This window comes from Oratosquilla oratoria, chromosome 40, assembly GCF_046742065.1.
Source record: "Oratosquilla oratoria isolate Oo_2021 chromosome 40, ASM4674206v1, whole genome shotgun sequence".
Taxonomy (NCBI): Eukaryota; Metazoa; Arthropoda; class Malacostraca; order Stomatopoda; family Squillidae; genus Oratosquilla; species Oratosquilla oratoria.
This window is the reverse complement of record NC_134816.1, coordinates 8,088,427-8,106,673: the sequence shown is the minus strand read 5'-3', so window position 1 is coordinate 8,106,673 and position 18,247 is coordinate 8,088,427. Positions and strand designations below refer to the sequence as shown.

The 18,247-nt window shown below is 37.6% G+C and overlaps 1 protein-coding gene across 8 annotated transcripts in view; it reads right to left on the bottom strand.

The window, feature by feature from the left end:
• Window positions 1-859: 859 nt before the first annotated feature.
• Window positions 860-18,247, bottom strand: part of LOC143020629 (monocarboxylate transporter 9) — a 541,387-nt gene continuing 523,999 nt past the window's right edge. For 6 of the 8 annotated variants that reach the window (XM_076177112.1, XM_076177115.1, XM_076177114.1 and 3 more), the window contains 2 exons: window positions 11,395-11,520; window positions 862-6,771 (listed from right to left, as the gene is read on the bottom strand). In XM_076177112.1, coding sequence (XP_076033227.1) covers window positions 6,614-6,771; window positions 11,395-11,520 — 284 coding nt within the window. In that variant the 3' untranslated portion in view covers window positions 862-6,613. Of the gene's footprint in view, window positions 6,772-11,394; window positions 11,521-18,247 lie in introns of all 8 variants that reach the window. The other 2 variants (XM_076177110.1, XM_076177111.1) reach the window with 1 other exon arrangement.

The window sequence follows — 18,247 nt, the reverse complement described above, 5'->3', positions numbered from 1 at the left end:
CTGTCTTTGTATCTTTCAGCATCAAGTTTCTTAAAATCTTGAATAGTATTTGCACACACTGTTTCTTTATCTAAGTTATTCCAGATATCCAGCACTCTGTGTGGGAAGCTATTTTTTCAGATCTCTTGTTTTTCCATTGTCATTTTATAGTGAATCATTCCTATCAAGGATTTTCATTCCTTTTACGGTTCTATAGTCAGTAGATAACCTCTTTCTCTTTGCTCCAGTGCTGGTAGTTCCAATTTGGATAATCTTTGTTCTTATGATAATTTGGAAAGAGCTTGTGCATACTTTGTCATTGCTCTCTGTATTCTTTCTAATTTCCTTATATTCTTTTTAGTACTGGGTGTCCATCGTGTCACTGCATATTCCAGTTATGGTCTAATCAATGTAACTTACATATACCATTCCCCCTTACATGGGAAGTAGCCAAAAAGGAAAAGGCATAAAATCATTTCCACCCATTCCATCCCTGAATACACTCCACACCCCTCCACCCTCCCTCTTATCTGAGCACCTCCTGGATGACGGGTAATCCCTGCACCTTGTCCACTGCCCTGGGTCAGAAGCAGTGTCGCAAGACACAGCACATCCACAGCAAGGCCGCTTCATTAAATCGGCGACCCCCTCTCTCCGTCCCCCCATTGCTCAAAAGGAGAGGACGGGGAGAAATCCCTTCAGGCTGCGTCAAATTTTGCTCACACATACCTCACCCCCCATCCCCCTGCCCATTCTCCCTCATGCAATCACAACATCATCCATATACAACCATTCTCCATCCACCCCTATCTTCTGTCCTCTCCCGTCCTTCCTCAACAGACATTCCCCTCTTCCCCAAAGCCCGCTTCACCCCATCCATCCACCTCATCCTAGGATGTCCCCTCATGTTCACTCCCTCCACATCTGCCTTCCATACCTCTTTTACTAGTCTTTCTTCACTCATTCTTTCCATGTGTCCAAACCATCCTAATATTCTTTCATCAACCCTATCTCCCAGCTCCTTTTCCAGCCCCGTTCTCTTCCTCACCTCCTCATTTCTCACTCTATCTAGCCTAGTAACCTTCATCATACTTCTTAGACACCTCATCTCAAACACATTCAAACTCCTTCTCTCCTCTCTTATGTTCCATGTTTCTGCCCCATACAGTGCTGTTGGCACAATCACTCCTTCATACAGTCTCCTCTTAGCATCCATTCCCAAATGTCTATTCCTCATTACACTTTTTAATCCACCAAGGCATTTATTCACTTCTCTCAATCTACATTCTACCTCCACCTTTTCCTGCCACATTTGCACCCAAGTATCTAAAACTATCCACTTCCTCCAGTTGCTTTCCCTTAATGCTCACTTCCAGTCTACTGCCACTTTCACCCCTTGTACATCTCATCACCTTACTTTTACCCACATTTATCTTTAGCTTTCTTCTATCACATACTCTCCCAAACTCTGCCACCAACTTCCTCAATCCCTCCTCCGATCCTGCCACAAGCGCAGTGTCGTCCACAAACAACAGCTGGCTCACCTCCCACTTTTCTCCATTTTCTTTAACCATCTCCAATCCCTTGCCCACTACCCTTGCATTTACCTCTCGCACCACCCCATTCATGTATAAGTTGAACAGCCAGGGCGACATAACGCATCCATGACGAAGTCCCACCTTTACCTCGAACCACTCACTCTCTCCATTTCTAATCCTGACACAAGCTCTACTACTCTCATAAAAAGTCTTGACAGCTCCTAGAAGCTTTCCTCCTATCCCGTATATCTGCACAACCTCCCACAGTGCCTTTCTGTCTACCCTATCATAAGCCTTTTCCAGATCCATAAAAGCCCAAAAAACATCCTTCCCCTTTCCTATAACTTTCTCACATATCTGTCTTACCACAAAGATCTGATCTACACAACCTCTACCTGTCCTAAATCCACACTGTTCCTCACCAATTACTCCTTCTGTTCCTCTCCTAATCCTCTCAATCAAGATCCTCCCATAAGCCTTCCCAACTACACTTAACAAGCTAATCCCTCTGAAACTACTACATTCACACTTGTCCCCTTTTCCCTTGTAAAGAGGAACTATACAGGCACTCCTCCAGTCCTCCGGCCCTCTACCCTCTCTCCAGCAAACATTAAATAACCTCACCAGCCAGTCCACCATCACTGTACCTCCCTTTTTCAGACATTCTGCATGGCATCCATCCAGACCAGGTGCCTTACCTGCTTTCATCATCTTAACAACTGCCTTCACCTCATCCTTCCTTATTTCTCCTCCATTCTCCTCACTCATCACTCACATCAATGTAACTAATATTTCTTTAATAATTTCTTCATCCAAATAGTCAAATGCCACTTTCATTGACCTTAATAGGTTGAAGCTTTCTCCGACTATTTTGTTTATATGTTTATCTGGTGTCATGTCTTTGCTGATTATTACTCCACAGTCCCTTTCCGAGTACACTCTTTTGATTTCTTCTTCAACAATTTTATATTATTTTGAAATTCTATTTTTACTTTTTCCAAACTCCATTATGCTACATTTCTTTATATTGAAGTTCACTTCCCACTTTTTAGTACATTTCCAGATTTTGTCCAGGTCTGATTGTAATGAATCACAGTCCTCTTCTGTTCTTACTTTCTTTAGTATTTTTGCATCATTTGCAATGAAATTCATATAACATTCAATTCCTTCATCCATGTCATTTATATATATATATGGCAAACATGATTGGAGCCAGCACAACCCCTGTGGGACACCACTTATTATTTCTTCCCATTTCGAGTATTTGTCTCTAATTACTACCCTCATTTTTCTCCCAGTCAGGAAGTCCTCCATCCATTCCAATGATTTACCCCCAATGCCACCTATTCATTCTATTTTTCTTATTAATTTCTTGTGTGGTACCTTATCAGATGCTTTTTGTAGGTCTAGAGGCACAGTCTGCCCGTCCATCCAACTCTTGTATTATATCTATTAGTCTTGAATAGAAGCAGATCAGGTTTATTGTGCATGATCTTCCTTGCCTAAATCCAAATTGATCTGGGTTCAGTATAGTTTTTTTCTTCCAGGTGTTTAACCCATCTACTTTTGATCACTTTTTCACATATTTTTGCTACTGTGCTTGTTAGGGAGACCAGTCTAGTTAGTTGGATTTTCCTTGTTTCGTCCTTTGTATATTGGTGCAATGTTTGCATTTTTCCAGTCTTGTGGTACATTTCCTTCTTTGAGCGAGCATTTGATTATATTATATATTTTATCTGTTAACTCTATGCATTCTTTCAGTATCTAAATTGCAATTCCATCTGGACCATGCGATTTTCTGACATCAAGGTTTTTTATATGGTTGCCGATTTCCTTCTTTGTTACAGTTATTTCTTTCATTGGGGGAGGGGGATTTCTGTCTCTATTCCCTCACAGTTAGGTGAGTTCTCAATTGTGAATACTGATTTGAAATGGTTGCTCATAATTTCTGCCATTTCTTGTTCTTCTGTATATTCATGACTTCCTTGGTGCAGCTTTTCTATTTTTTGTTTGTTTTCTTAGTTTACCATTCACATATTTGTAAAATAGTTTAGGTTGTTCCTTGCATTTTTCTATTATTTCTTTTTCATAATTTCTCTTTTCTTCTCTGCATATTTTAACATAATCATTTCTTAGTTTGATGTATGTTTGCCATTTACTCATTTTTTTGTCCTTTTTTTCCATTTTTTCCAGGCTTTGTCTCTTTTATCCATAGCTTCACTACATTTTTTGTTGTACCAGTTCTTTATGTATGCTCTTTCTTGCTTTTGTTGTGGTACATATTTGTTCACTCCCTCATTATAAATTTCTTTTAGTATATTCCATTTCTCTTCCATCCTTGTTTCTTTCTTTTGGGATTTTTTCCAATTTGCATTACGAATTTTTTTTTTAAGTTTCTCACAATATGTTTTGTTGTACATTGGTCTTCCTATTCTATGTTTCTTATTTCCTCTTAGGTCTATTTGCTCTTTTAATTCAAATTTTATTAGTACATGGTCACTCTTTCCTATTGGTGTTTTGTAATCTATTCTGTCTACAATTTGAGGTTCTGACATAAGTATTGAATCCAGTCTCGAAGGTTCCTCATTGTTTCTGTATCTGGTATTTTCCTTTATCCACTGAGTCATTGTGTATTCAATGGTCATATCAAGTAGCATGCTGCCCCTTATGTCTTCTCCACCCTCTACTGTCATTTCTTCCTAACATATTTCTTTTGAGTTAAAATCACCCATAATTACTGCATTTCCTCTTTCTTTCAGCATATCAGTCAGTTCATGCTTAGTATCTTCCAACAATCTGGAATGATCATGTTCTGTTCAGGCCTGTGTTTTGGGGGTTATATACACCACTACAAATTTTCTACTTTTCATGTGGTTGCTTTCTACTTTTACCATAATTGATTCTACATTGTTTTTTCCTTCTGCTAATTTTGTCACATTTAAGTCTTTCCTGGTCAGAAATAATTCTCCCCCTCCTTGTGTGTGTATTTACCTAGTTGTATTTTATGGGAAGGGGATCTATGCTCGTGGTGTCCCGTCTTCATATCTTGTTTTATCTAGACCAGGGGTTCTCAGCCTTGCTTGGCTCATGCACCCCTTTCACCATTTGCCAGAATGTCATTCCCCCCCTCCTTTCCAAGATTGCCTGTTTCAAAAGGTGCATTCTAAATAATATGCTGGTATTATCGCACAGCGTAACATTTTTCTAATCCTAAGATTAACCTGGGTCAGCACAGGTATAATTCCAGCCCAGGTGACAGGCCAGATAGGCCAGAGCCTATATTTGCTTTCCTCACTCCGTAAACTTTATGTGGTCACAATTCACCCCCAGAAAACCCAAAATTCCCCCCTGGGGGTGAATTTCACCCCTAATGAGAACCACTGATTGAGACTGTTTTTAAATTCGTGTATCGTTTTTGCACACACCACATTCTCATCTAACTTGTTCCAAATATCTATTATCCTGTGGGGAAAGCTGTTATTTCTTAGGTCTCTTCTATAACTATCTTTTTTAATTTTCTTTCCATGTCCTTTTGTATCTCTACTATTCCATTTTATTAGATCCTCTCTATCAATAGTTTCTATGCCTTTCGTGATTCTATATATAGTTATCAAGTCTCCTCTCTCTTCTTTGCTCTAATGTCTGTAGCTCAAGTTTTGCCAGCCTCTTGTCATATGATAGTTCTGAGAGTGTTGGTGCCAATTTCATAATTGCTCTTTGTATTTTTTCAAGTTTTCTTATACATTTTTTTTGTACTTGGTGACCATGTTGTCGCTGCATACTCCAATCTTGGTCTTATCAAAGTGACCAGTATTTTCTTCTCCATTTCTTTGTCCAGGTATGTAAATGCCACTTTGATTGTTCTTATTAGATTATAAGTTTCTCCAAAAAATTTGTTTATACAGTATGTTTCTCAGGGGACATATTATTCATAATAATGACTCCCAGGTCCTTCTCATTTTCTACTTTTTCAATTTCTTCCTCTACCAATTGATATGATCCCACTATTCTTTTTTTGCTTTTTCCAAATTCCATTATACTACATTCTTAATATTGAATTCCATCTCCCACTTCCTACTCCATTCCCATACTTTATTGAGATCACTCTGAAGTGACTCACTAACTTCTATAGTGTTCACTTTTTTCAACAATTTTGCATCGTCCGCAAAGAAGCTCATATAACTTTCAGTTTCTTTATCCATACCATTAATAAATATTTAGCAAATATTATTGGGGCCAGAACTGTTCCTTGTAGAACTCCACTAATCACTTCATCCCAATTAGAGTGTTTGTGTGTATGTGTGTTGTGTATATGTGCTTACACGGGCTGCACATGAAAGTGCATACAGTACATAGCTAATATACATGACTTGTCTATGAACATTAAATATATATGGTACATATATTTTGCCTTTTGCATATTGTTTGATGGTTACTTAAAATAGGCATCACAAGTCACTGGTTCTTGTTACATCACAAGTTATGCAATACAGAATGACATTTGCATTATTGATATGACAAGAGCATTTCTTAACATGTATGCCAAGTATTTATGTGTGGATTTCACTTATTTTGTCCCCACATTGGTGTGACACAATCATTCATACCTCTACACTATACAGTGCATATATGTGTTATCATTGGTGTATGCACTCATTTGCATATCCACACATATATCAGAAACTTTTCACTTTAGAAGGTTATAATGATAATCTAACACTTTAAATACAACATTTTCTGTGAATAGAAAAATGCGAGCTGCATATTTCTTCAATAGGATTTTTTCATAATGTATGTTTCTTATGACTCTAAATGGTAGATGCATCCAATATAATATAAAATTCCTAAATTACAAAATGAAGTTCCATATAGAATAGTTGAGCTTTATTGTGTTAAAAGATTATGACATGTAAAGTGCAGCCTCTTTCCACTGATGTGTCCACTAACATGCATATCACTAGTCCAGAACACTAAAGTTCCAGGTGACCTCAAGGTCTGAAGGGTTGGCAGCCCTCCCCTATGACAGAAGCTGGTTTACCCAATCCTTCTGTAATCCACATTCATATGTGAACTGACAATTACTTCATTTCCACTCTTTAAGCCTGGTTGTATTCTTCTTGCTTCTTTTGCAATCTCCTGTCCTCCCAGCGCTTGAGCCACCGCAGAGGTACACAAATAATTCCTGATAGAGCAAAGATGCTGCCAAATACCCAGAAAGTCATGTTGTATGTCTTTGTTGAATCGTAGAATGCACCTGTTCCCATGTGGAAGAAAAATATAGATTGATCATTTATTTAGGATTGATTAGAGAAACCACAGCCAACTTCCTTGGGGCTGCAGGTCTCCAGTAAGAGAAAACTGGGATAAATGATTCAGTGATTGATTAATTCACAATTCAGAATTCCTTATACTCCTCATGTTCAGCTTTACATATTTATGGAAGTAAGTACTACATGGCATTATAACTAAAAGAATCTTTATAAAGGGCAGTCACAGTGAAAGGGATGACATAAATGTATCCAAAGACATATGTAGGTGACATGTCATCACACATGGATAATGTTAATTATAAAATTCAATTGTGGTTTTGCTTGCTGTACATTCTTAATAATTCTTGGGTCATCTATTAGTTACATGATGTCACTAATTGGTATAAACACCCACATATAATGACGGATAGAGAGTCCTGCTTTTCCTAATGTTGTGTAAAGTTATCTGGAATGTACTTCATAGTTTGTGTTACTGTGAGTATATCTGATATTATAATCAACAGTTATCCCTGGAGATACAACATAGATTTACTGGTGCAGTAAGATCCTGTCAACGCTATGTAGAAGTTTTTCAACTATGGACTGATGGGGAAATACCAGAGTTCATCAAGCTAATACAGCAGCAGCCAAAGCAGCAGCAGTAGATGCAGTGGCAATTCCAACAGGAAATATTAAAAAAGATAGAAACTTAACAAGATGAGGACCTTGCTTGTTTTGAACAAATGCTTCATCAGATAACATCCAGTACACCCACATGACTTGCAACAGCTGTGACAACACTGACTCCAAGCTTTTCACCTTTCAACTCAACTGCAGAATTGTGGATGGATTATTATGCTAGTTTCTTCACATTTAACAGTGTCATTACCTTCCTTTCCAGACAACAAAAAGGCACAAGTATTTCTGGCAAATCAATCAGCTACTACATATAAACTATTGATAAATCTTATGGCACAGCAGTCACCACTAAAAGACATCAACAGTCTGTCACTGGGCAAAATCATGACATTCATGAAAGAACAGTTGGACCCAAAGTGATTTCTCATATGCAAATATTTCAAATTCTTAAGTGACTTTAATGCAATCAGGTGAAATAATCCAAGAAATTGTATTTCCCATACACCAAGACACTGCAACATGTGATGCTGCATTAATAAAGCACCTTCAGGATGAAACACTTCACACACACTTCATCTGCCCAGTAAACAATGAGAACCATTCTGAAAGTTTTGTCCAAAATCAAAGATGATGAACTGGATTTTGCCCATGTTATTGAAATTACTATCAAAACTGAGGATGCTGGCAAAGTAGCCAAAGAAACTGTCTATGGTTCAACAATCAAGACAGGCAACAAAATGAAAGAATGCAGCAAAACTCATTGAATTCAAAATCAGGTGGTTCAGATCTGTAATGGGCATGTTACCAGTGCAGCAAGATCTACCACAAGTCAATGAGCATCATTAGAAGGATGTCACTTGTAACTACTGCAACATGAATGGTAACTTAAAAGCAGTATACCACAAGAAATTATCTGGTACAAAGAAAGCATATAGGCAAGGTGTAAAATGTATAAATTTCATCAAAGCAATTAATGCTCAACCCGTACCACTGCCGAAAATGGAAGTGCACATCAAAATCAAAGAGCTTTAGGCCAAATGCCCCCCTCAAGGACAACACCTCTCCAAAATGTAATAATAATTAGCCAGAAGAAATTCCATCCTAATTAGACTGACTTCTCACAGAAATGACAAATGCATTTCAATATCTCAAAGTCCAGTGTATTCAATGTAGGATTGCACATTAGTACTGGAAATAGGGCTAACAAGGCATTAGATTCATTGCTATATTGGTTACAAACAAAAGGGCAAAGGTAACCATTAAACTATTTGGTGATAGACCCATCCATCACCACTACTGAATCCACCACCACCAACTCCACTACCACCATCACCACCACTAGCTCCATCATCACCATCGCTACCACCATCACCAACATCACTACCACCATCACCAGCATCACCGCCACTACAAACACCACCACCACTAACTCCACTATCACCATCACCACCATTAACTCTGCCACCATCATCTGCATCATCACCAATGCCATCACCACCATCACCAACTCCACCATCACCACCAACTCCACTACCACCATCACCTCCATCACCACATCCAACACCACCATTACCAACTCCACCATCATCAACTCCACTACCACCATCACTACCCCCATTACCACCAACTCCACCACCATAAACCTGCATCACCACCATCACCAAAGCCATCACCACCTCTACCAATGCCATCACTACCACTACCAACTCCACAGTCACCACCATCACCACCAACTCCACAGTCACCACCATCACCACCATTGCTAACTCCACCACCATCACTAACACCACTGCCACCAACTCCACTACTATCACCAGCATCACCATCACCACCAACTCCACTACCACCACCATTCGGGGCAATTGTACTGGGGGCAGTTGTCTGGCGCATTTGTCCTAAGGGGCAGTCCAAGGGGCAAGTGTCCTACTCCCAAATCAAAGGTTAGAGATACCTAATGGAAATTCATATAGCAACTACAGGTAATTTTATATCTACAAATACCTAGAGTGAATTGGGACAACCTGCATTAGATAAGCCTCCATGCAAATGTGAATTGGTTAGCAGGTATGGTTTGCCTTTTAAGGGAACATCAATCTTCTAGCTCCAATGTGCAGGTCCAACAATGAGTATGATACTTGCTTCATTGTTACAGAGATACTGAATTTAAACCTACTGGGACAAGCAGCCACAAAACAGATCAGAATCTCTGTGGGCAAAGCATTGGATGCTCTAAAGTCCTGCAATGTAGAGCTTAAGTTATAATAAAGCTGACAAGCAGTTGCATGATCAATGTTGTAGAATCTTTTTTATAGAATCCTAAATCTGTAGCAGCCACAGCAGGGATGCCTCAAAGATTATGAAAATTTTGAAGTGTAGTTCAAGCACCAGTCATTAATATTCTGCAAAACCTGTACACCTTTCACCATCCAAAAACACCTAAAAAAGGCATATGATTATGGAATTGTCCTAAGGAATAGGAAAACCTACACAGTTTGATGAAAGTAAGCCAATGGTTACTATTCATCAACAAGTTCTAGAACAACTTCATCTTGGACATTTTGGCATGCAATGGATGAAATAACTTGCCAGAAGTGCAGTTTACTGGCCCAATATTGATAAGGACATCAAAGCAACCTGCCACGACTACATACACAGTGAGCACCAAAATTCTTATGGATGCTTCCAGAGAACCATGGAACCTGCTACATTTAGACCATGCAATGAACTTTCTCGGAATTAAATGACTTGTTCTGACAGATACATACTCTAAGTATCCCTGCATTCATGCAATGCAGTTATTCTCAGCTAATATGACAGTTGATCTACTGGAGTTGGACTTCACTCACTTCAGATATCCTCATATGCTGGTTATGGACAATCTTTCAGCCTTCTTTTCAGAAGAATTTCAAGGGTTGTGCAAGGGTTGTACAACAACTAGATCAGCAGAATAACTCATCCAAATCTTCTAGTAAGCTTTAAGAAAGTCTAGTTTTCCACTAAGATGAGCAGATGTTTATGGTGCAGTGCCATTGTACTCTAAACTCCAGCAGATTCTTACTAAAGTGAACTTGCGACAAATTTAAACAAAGATCCACAATCTGCTGCCATTGCCTGCATGCATTCTTCAAGGCAAATAGAAAAAAGATGCAGCCAAGTCACAGAAACAAGCCATTGCAAGAGTGAATCCAATCTATAATGTTGATGCTCCGGTCTATGCCCTTTCTTTTAGGCCATGACATCACCAGAAACCGTGCTGAGCTTCTACAATTGTCATTAAAAGCAAAGGCACGACCATAGCCAACATATGTGTGACCCCTTGAGGACCAACTTGGCATTGATACATGGATCAGTTATGACCACAATGCATCTCACTGGAAAATTAAATAATATGTGAAGGAATGGGTATGGAAACGATATGTGAGACTACAGCAAACAAGATGGATATGACACCTACTGCAAATATATGTCACCTGCAGAAGAAATGCAGCTATCACTCTCTTCAGAAAAGCTATATTCTGAGTACAACTCAGAACATCCACAAAGGTCCAAATGCACAACGAATGGATAAATCCCTACAGGGGTCATTCACACTTGAAATAAACCTCAAGCTAGGGTTGGAGGTGTTGTAGACATGTATGTCATCACACATGGATAGTGTTCATCATATATGTTGTGATTTTTCTTGTATGTAATTAATTACTCTTGAATGTTCCATTAATTGTATGAGTACAGTTGTAATTACAAGATGCCATCAGGAATATTCCAGAATGTCACTGCTGGGTATAGATACCTGGACATCATGACAAGCAGTCCTGTTTATCCTATTATTGTGTAAAGTTGTCTGGAGTGTATGCCCTTGTTATTTATAATGTGTGTTTCTATGAATATATCTACAATGATATATTTAACAGTGTTTATATAATACCAGAAGATGCAACAATAACATATTTAGAATGAACAGACTCCCCAGGATTTTAGAATAAACTTACCTGCTATGGGACCTCCAAAGACAGCTGCAATTCCTTGAAACAAGAGCAGAAGACCAAAGGCATTTGTGAGTTTCTCAAGGCCAAGCAGTTCCACTAGTAGAATGGAACGCAAGGAGGCAAAGGCAGCTGTATGGGATTGGGAGTTTTGGGTTACAAAATAAGAAAAGAATAAAAATGTAGCACTAATTCTATAATAATGAATAGCCCCTTTTACCCAGAGATCACCCCTCATCTGAAATAGATTATCAGTTATCAGTGAAAAGAAAAATATTAACTTATATATATTTTTATTTTGATAAATATACTGTTTCTTTATTGATATGGGATGCTGTAAAATTCCATTTACCAAATGATAAACATAATATTTCATTAAGTGAGTGCATTAGATTTTCAACTAATTCTTTTAGATCAATGATGTACTTTTTATGTGAAATCCCAACTCATATGAGTGTATAACTGAAGGATGAACCTATGCTTTATGGATTAACCTCATGAATATGATGACATCTATGTATACATCATGAGCTGCAAGTGGGGTATACAAGGGTGCTGGTATTAGCATCCTGATTATATTCATTTTGTAGTAGCTAAGTGACCACCATATTCTATGAACAGGCTTGATCACATTTTCTGTGACATTATATATATTCAGGGTGAAAGAGAACAAGTATAACAGTAGTAACTATATTTTGCAATGTGTGTGTTGTGATGCATCATTGTACATCAGGCAACTTGATGTGCACGTGAATATCTGACTTGTATTGAAAAGGTTAAGACACCATTCATTCATTCATTCTATTCTCAATTGTTACATAAAGTATTAGTAAATCAATCAAAGTGGTGACCCATGTCTCTCTTAATGGAGACCAATGGATCCCACAGTCACTCAAGGAAGAAATATTGTATTACTGTCTCGGGACAGTTAGTGTAGGACAGTGTAGGATGATATGCTCAGTGTTCTTTGTAGAATAGTTACACCTAAGGCAGTTTAATATTGTGGCCAGGCTTAATCTGTGCTAGTATTGTCATGAAGCTGGATGGAGTCCTAAATGCAGGCATGCTAGTGTGGTTCTTGTTTCCTTTTGAGAGGGAATTTCCTGTGAGGTCGGGATGTCATGGAGGGGTTTGGTGAGGTATTGAGTTTAGTGGTCTGTTTTGAAAAGCTTTTGTGATTTAAGTGTGAATATGTTTTTCTGTAGTTGTATTGTCTAATACAGGTGAAAGTATGTTACATATGTTTGAGCTGTATGCTACTGTTTTTCTAAATTTCAAATGGTTGTGCTTGTATGATATAATGAGGTGTTTGAATAGTGTATATATATATATATATATGACATAAGCAGAGTAGGAAACACAGGAGTCTTAGTCTTGAGTTTATTCCTGACTAGTTTTACAGGTATGCTTTTTCGAAGGAATGGTGTACAAACAGGCTGTGAGCATTTTATACATGAGGTGGACCTCACTACCTCCCCGTGTTACCATAGTTGGTGACAAGTGTGAACATTACGTATTCATTGTGGCAAATGTAATAATAATGATAAAGTTTAACAAGTGGTAAATATGATGACAACACTAATAATAACAATGAAAATATTAATAATAATTGTAACAGTGATAACAGTAACAAAAATAATAATGATAATAATACACCATTCCTTTGAAAAAGCATACCTGCAAAACTAGTGAGGAATAAACTCAAGACTAAGACTCCTGTGTTTTCTACTCCGCTTACGTCAACCTGTCAGAATGTCTCAACACATATATATATATATATTTATATACACACACACACATACATATACCAAAGGCTTTTTCCTCCTTACAAGGGAGGTAGCCAAAAAAACAAAGGCATAGAAACCACTCCCACCCATTCCATCCCCTACATACTTCACTCCTCTCTACCCTCTTCCCTCCCTCTCATCTTGGCACCTCCTGGATGACGGGTCACCCCTGCATCTTGTCCATTGCGCTGGGTCAGAATCAGTGCCACAAGACAGCATTTCCACAGCAATACCACTTCATTAAATTGGCAAGCCCCCCTCTCTGTCCCCTCATGCAGAAAAGAAGACAGGGAGAAATCCCTTTTTTTTCAAGGATTTTTCCTTGAAGGCAAGGGAGCTGGTAGTATCACTTCATTTGGGTTTGACACTGAGGTCATCAGATCCCATTTTAAGTGTAACTAAAACTGATTGATAAACTTTTTTAAGCTGATTCAAATTGGGGTAAGTTGAATCAATCACCCGAGACAATTCAATCAAGAAAAATTTAGGTAATTTATTTAGAATCAATTTACTGATCAAAAGGAGGCCCTCGCTTCCAGCCTTAGTAAAGTCAACTCCAATCCCCTTAAGGTCTTGTAGTTTGGAATCAACAGACCTAATGTAACTTTCTAGGTCCTTTAACTTGGAGACCTCAGGTGCATTAATAATAGAAATCAACACCTTGTCCATGATCTCCTCCTTATTAAAAAACAACTCATCAAGAAGAAGGAACGCTGTGTCATAATTCGAATCATCCACTGGTAAATTCTCCACTAAGTGAAAAGCCTCCCCTCTGAGATATCCCTTTAAATAAATTAATTTCTGACTATTAGTCAGATTGGGGATACCAGCAATGGCATTCAGAAAACCCCTTTTAAAATTGAAATAGGCAAAGGGATTGTGTGAATTGTTCTGAAAGTGTAGAAGAACAATAGGAGGGAGAGGAAGTTTTACAGACTAAACTCCAGTGGACCTGCTAGATTCATCAACTTTAGAGTCAAGAACTCCCTTTGATTCTTGTCTCCGTTCCTTAAAAGGAGACAATTCTAGAAGGATGGACAGGTGGTAAGCCCTGGACTTTTCCATGTCCTCGTCCCTTCCTTCTTCAGGGAGTATAAATCTCTTCGTCAAAATTTTGTATTTCTGTTAGGAAATTTTCAATCTGACATAACATGCCGTCAAGGACTATTAGCGATAAAGATTGGAGTTAAAAAATTTCAAGAGCCTCTATGTCCTTTGAGATAAACTCTTTGTCTTCGGACTTTTTTTTAAGTCCTCGGACTCAGAAAATGACTTTTCGTCGCTAGCCATTTGAAACAACAACCCCAAACAACCCCAACTCAAAATGTAGGACTATTGTACCGAAAACTATCTGGTGTCCAACCAATAAGATTTATCTTAGAGTAATTTCATCTAGATAATATGTAAATACAAATTTTTCTAAACTGTAAAGAGCAGACAAGGCAAGGGAAACCCTGATTTTAAACAATAGAGACCACCAAGTTCAAAGAGAATTTGATAAACTTTGAAAGAATATGGTTATAATAGTGCCCCCTCTTGCCGGTAACTTTCCCTCAAAGAGAAAATAAGGGCCTCAAACGAGGAAATTACCAAGAATCCGAACAAACTCGGTAGGAAAAAACATCAAGAAACCGGACCTCATAACCACCTATCGTAACTTTAAATAATAAAGCGCTAGATAGCAGCTTACGACATAAGGGGAAAATAATCTAAAGTCAAAATCAACTGCTAAAAAGAAGTCAAATTTATATACTAAATATTAAATTCTCAAATTAGAGAAAATTGACTCTAAGTTTGAAAGAATTAACCGATTGTTTGAGAAAATTAAAACTATGGTAATTAAGGTTTAGCAAATACAAGAATGTCTGAAAACTTACTTGGTAGCGTTCTCAGACAATCGGTCTGAAATGATGTAGAACTTGAAGGATTCTTATGAGAAGATGTAAGAAGGTCCCTTGCTGACTGGTTTCAAGAGTGGTCAGACTAGTACCAGAGCTCTGGGTATTCTGCCAGGCCGATGATAGAGGCCGTATTTGGTGGGACTTTTACTTGTTCGAAAAAAAAGCTCAAAGCCACGGGTTAACTTTTACCTTAAGCAAATTCTCAAAGTTTCCCAATTTTTAAACTAAAATTACTTCATAGATTCAATAAATAAAAGGGAGGGGAGTTTAATTGTATCTTATTTAAAGTTACGATAGGAGTGGTTCGAAGTTTCAGGAAAGGCTCCTGAATTGAAAGAAATTAATACTTTGAGGGAAATCACTGAACCGAGGTAAGCACTTATGTTCCCAGTAATAATTACCACACATGTTTGATGTTAAAAGAGTCAGGTATTTTTTACTTGGTAGAAGATCTGTTGCTAGAACAGATCATAAACCCTTGTTAGACTTGCTTGGAAGAGAAAAGCAGAGTTCTTGTTGAAGATAAATGTGAGTAAAAGTATGGTCATGAGATGTACAAGTGGAGAGGATGGTATCAAATTGGAAATGAGTATTAAGGGAAAAAGACTGGAGGAAGTGGATAGTTTTAGATACTTGGGGGTGAATGTGGTGGGAAAAGGAGGAATGGAGGTGGAATGTAGATTGAGAGAAGCAAGAAATGCCATTGGGGATTGAAAAGTGTAATGAGAAATAGACATTTGGGAATGGATACTAAGAGGAGATTGTATGAGGGGGTGATTATGCCGACGGCACTGTATGGGGCAGAAACATGGAACATAAGAGAGGATGAGAAAAATAGTTTAAATGTATTTACCTAGTTGTATTTTATGAGAAGGGGGGCTATGCTCATGGTGTATGTATTTACCTAGTTGTATTTTACGGGAAGGGGAGCTATGCTCGTGGTGTCCTGTCTTCATATCTCATTTTATCTAAACTGTTTTTAAATTAATGAATTGTTTTTGCACATACCACTTTTTCGTCCAATTTGTTCCAGACGTCTATTACTCTGTGGGGAAAGCTGTTCTTTTTCAGGTCCCTTCTATAACTGTTTTCTTGATTTTCTTTCCATGTCCTCTTGTATTTCTACTATCCCATTTTATTAGATCCTCTCTATCAGTAGTTTCTATGCCTTTCATGATTCTATAAATAATTATCAAGTCTCCTTTCTCTCTTTTTTGTTCTAATGTCTGTAGTTCAAGTTTTGTTAGTCTCTCTTCATATGATAGTTCTGAGAGTATTGGTGCTAGTTTTGTTATTGCTCTATATATTCTTTCAAGTTTTGTTTTACATGTATTTACCTAGTTGTATTTTACGGGAAGGGGAGCTATGCTCATGGTGTCCCGTCTTCATATCTCATTTTATCTAAACTGTTTTTAAATTCATGAATTGTTTTTGCACACACCACTTTTTCGTCCAATTTGTTCCAGATGTCTATTACTCTGTGGGGAAATCTGTTCTTTTTCAGGTCCCTTCTATAACTGTCTTTCTTTATTTTCTTTCCGTGTCCTCTTGTATTTCTACTATCCCATTTTATTAGATCCTCTCTGTCAATAGTTTCTATGCCTTTCATGATTCTATAAATAGTTATCAAGTCTCCTCTCTCTCTTTTTTGTTCTAATGTCTGTAGTTAAAGTTTTGTTAGTCTCTCTTCATATGATAGTTCTGAGAGTGTTAGTGCTAGTTTTGTAATTGCTCTTTGTATTCTTTCAAGTTTTGTTAAACATTTTTTTGTACTTGGTGACCACATCGTTGCTGCATATTCCAATCTTGGTCTTATCAAGGTAACTAGTATTTTCTTCACCATTTCTTCATCCAGGTATGTAAAAGCCACTTTGATTGTTCTTATGTATTTACCTAGTTGTATTTTACAGGGAGGGGAGCTATGCTCATGGTGTCCCATCTTCATATCTCATTTTATCTAAACTGTTTTTAAATTCATGTATTGTTTTTGCACACACCACTTTCTCATCTAACTTGTTTCCAAATGTCTATTACTCTGTGGGGAAAGCTGTTCTTTTTTTAGATCTCTTCTATAACTGTCTTTCTTGATTTTCTTTCCATGTCCTCTTGTATTTCTATCATCCCATTTTATTAGATCCTCTCTATCAATAGTTTCTGTGCCTTTCATGATTCTATAAATAGTTATCAAATCTCCTCTCTCTTCTTTGCTCTAATGTCTGTAGCTCAAGTTTTGCTAGTCTCTCTTCATATGATAGTTCTGAGAGTGTTGGTGCCAATTTTGTAATTGCTCTTTGTATTCTTTCAAGTTTTGTTATATATTTTTTTGTACTTGGTGTGTTTGAGATAAAATGTTCGAGAAGAATGGTAGGGGTTATTAGGCTGGTTAGAGTGAAAAATTATTTCTATTTGATTCATAAACCAGGGAAAGAAAATACAATTGCTAATGTACTGAGTAGATTACCCCTAGATGATGGATGTCTGGTACACCAGCTGAATATCTAAAAGTAGTAGAGACAACTGATTTTGATGATATTTCTTTTTAGGTGATTAGCAAGATGATCAATAAGGATCCTGTATTGGGATAGTCAAAAGAGCATATGTCTCTTTGCTAGAATATACTGCTGTGAAAGGGGAATTGTCTCTGCATAATGATGTAATTTTGTATAGAAACAGAGTATTGATTCCTGTGAATTTAAAAGGTAGTGTTAAACCATTTGATAAGGTACCACACAAGAAACTAATAAGGAAAATATAGTCCATAGGTGGTATCAGAGGAAAATTATTGGAATGGATGAAAGACTTCCAAACTGAGAGGAAAATGAGAGTAGTAATTAGAGATAAATTCTCAAATTGGGAAGAAATGATAAGTGGTGTCCTGCAGGGATCAGTACTGACCCCGATCATGTTTGCCATATACATAAATGACATGGATGAAAGATTAGAGTGTTATATGAATTTTTTTTGCAAATGACGCAAAAATACTATAGAAAGTAAGAATGGAGGAGGATTGCAACTCATTACAAGACTTGGATAAGATCTGGAAATGGACTCAAAAGTGGGAAGTGAAATTCAATATCAAGAAATGTAGTACAATGGAATTTGGAAAAAGCAAAAACAGAATACTGAGAGATTATAAAATTGGTGAAGAAGAGGTCAAAAAAGTAAACTCGG